Here is a 2,253-nt window from a genome sequence, read left to right as displayed (position 1 = left end):
CTAGTTTTTTGTATTTTTTAGTAGAGACGGGGTTTCACTGTGTTAGCCAGGATGGTCTCGATCTCCTGACCTCGTGATCCGCCCGTCTCGGCCTCCCAAAATGCTGGGATTACAGACTTGAGCCACCGCGCCCGGCGAAGGGTGGATTTTTTTTAACTAGAATGTGAGCTCCAGTTACCTGCAGGGCCTTGGTCTCATTGAAGGTTCTCATCCTGAAAGAGGCAGTGCACTAGGAGGGGCCCGGAAATACTTGTGAATTTAAGCTTGCTTAAATTGGCTTTCTAACACAGGATAAGACTTTTGACCAAAAGACTGGCTTATTTAAAAGTGAAATTTCAGTCAGAGTACAGGGTGGGAGTACAGGCAAAAGGGTGACTCTTTCAGGGTGGGAGTGCTTCTAGCCATTCTTCCACAGTATGTGGGTCACTGCCCCTCTGCTCACATGCCTGGATAGCAGCTGGCACCCAGCCCCCCCGCCCCCCGCTTCCCCACGTACTTGATACTCAATCAGGTAGTTGTACTCCATGAGGGCCAGCTGGCTCTTGAGTGTCTTCATTTTTCTCATCTCACAGGCAAAGTCCTTCTTGTCCTTTTTCCACATGGCATCCTTCAAGAACCTGGTGCCAAGGTCGGGACAGGGGTGTCATCCCACAGTGACAGAGCTTCCACCTGGGCTGGGAAGACTGGCTGCTGCTGAGGGCTTGGATGGGGATGAGGGGAGTGGCCAGAGGGAGATGAGCAAGATGAGCCATCCCCATTGCCTGGGGCCCTCTGGCTCCCTACTTCTTTAGGTGAAAGAGGAAAGTCCTTGATGACATGGTCACCGCCCTCCTGCTGAGGCTGGTCACCTTTCCTGCCTCAGGGCAGGAAAGGAGGGCAGTGATCAACCCAGAGGGCAGGGGACCTGGGCAGACTTACCCCCCAGCCTAGGTGATGAGGTGATTGCCTCATCCAAAATATCCTGGGCAGTAGACGCTTCCTCCAGCTGTCTGGCATCCCAACCCTCCCCTTAAAGGCTCAGCTATGGTGAGGGCTCTAGGGAAAAGGCTGGGGGAGGGGAAGGGGTGGGCAGGCTCTAGGTGGTTCTCACACTCTCACCGGGCACAGGCACGGTGGTTCCATATTTTGCAGAAGTCAATGGGTTTGTAGCCCATGGCATCTTGGGCATGGACGTTGGCGCCACTCTGTACCAGGACCTTCACACAGTCCAGCAGGCCCTCACGGACTGCCAGGTGCAGGGGCGTGCAGCCGTTGCATGTCTGACTGTGGAAGGCCCCGCCAATGGGGATGACAGCAGAAACGAAAGACAAAGGGCATCTGCCCATCAGATAGATGGACACACCAGTTTCCAAGCCCTGCTCTACCATCCGTCCACTGGGTGACCCTAGCTATGTCTCTTCCTTTCAGCACCTCAATTTCCTTTACTGTAGTGGGAGGAATTGGACTAAGTGAACAGTAAAAATCTGATTTTAGGAGGTATGTGACAGTTAAGAACTGCTGGAAGGAGAGCTGGCTTGGTTCAGAGACCACTAACCTCATCTACCCTTAAACCAACCAGCCCCCTGCCCTTTCCCTATGTCTCATCAGATTCCCTATGCCCACAAGATCTACATGACCTGGGCCTAACCTCCTCGATTTATCCTTTGACCTTGCCCACTCTTTCCCAACACATGATGTTACCTCTACCTGGAACACTTCCCTGGCTCTTTGCATGTCTGGCTCACTCTGTCTTCAGGTTGCAATTTAATGTCACCTCCTTAGAGGTGATTGCTTCATCCAAAATAGATCCTCCCCCTACCTGCTTTACCACCTACCCCATCACCTTGTTTATTTTTTTCATAACCACTTCCCATGCTCTGTCAAGATTTTGTTCATTTATTTGTTTGCTAATTTACTCTCTGCTCCTGCACTAGAATGTCAGCTTCGTGAGGAGAGGGAGCATTTCTGTGACTCTAGCGTAGTGCTTGGCACGTAGTGCATGCTTGATACTTTGAATGAATGCAGTCTCCTGTATGCCATGCACTTTTCAGTGATCACAGTAGTCCCATGTGATAGGCACTGCCATTCTCCCAAGTTTCAGTTGAAGACACTGAGACAGAGGTTCCCAAACTTAGCTGCAAGTTAGAAGCACCTGGGGATCTTTTCTGACTTCCAAAGCCCAGGTCACACCACAGACCCATTAAATTATAACCTTTGGATTGCAACACTGGTGTTTATATTTTTTAATTTTAATTTTTTTTTTTTTTTTTTTTT

The 2,253-nt window shown here is 50.3% G+C and overlaps 1 protein-coding gene across 1 annotated transcript in view; it reads right to left on the bottom strand.

Moving 5' to 3' along the window:
- ANKRD53 (ankyrin repeat domain 53) overlaps positions 1-2,253 on the bottom strand; it is a gene marked incomplete at its 5' end in the record, with an annotated part of 8,585 nt that overhangs the window by 2,579 nt on the left and 3,753 nt on the right. The window contains 2 exons of the mRNA XM_011980754.1: positions 497-617; positions 1,099-1,263. Coding sequence (XP_011836144.1) covers positions 497-617; positions 1,099-1,263 — 286 coding nt within the window. The remainder of the gene's footprint in view (positions 1-496; positions 618-1,098; positions 1,264-2,253) is intronic.

Source organism: Mandrillus leucophaeus, unplaced genomic scaffold, assembly GCF_000951045.1.
Source record: "Mandrillus leucophaeus isolate KB7577 unplaced genomic scaffold, Mleu.le_1.0 Scaffold216, whole genome shotgun sequence".
NCBI lineage: Eukaryota > Metazoa > Chordata > Mammalia > Primates > Cercopithecidae > Mandrillus > Mandrillus leucophaeus.
This window is presented reverse-complemented; position numbering and strand designations above follow the sequence as displayed.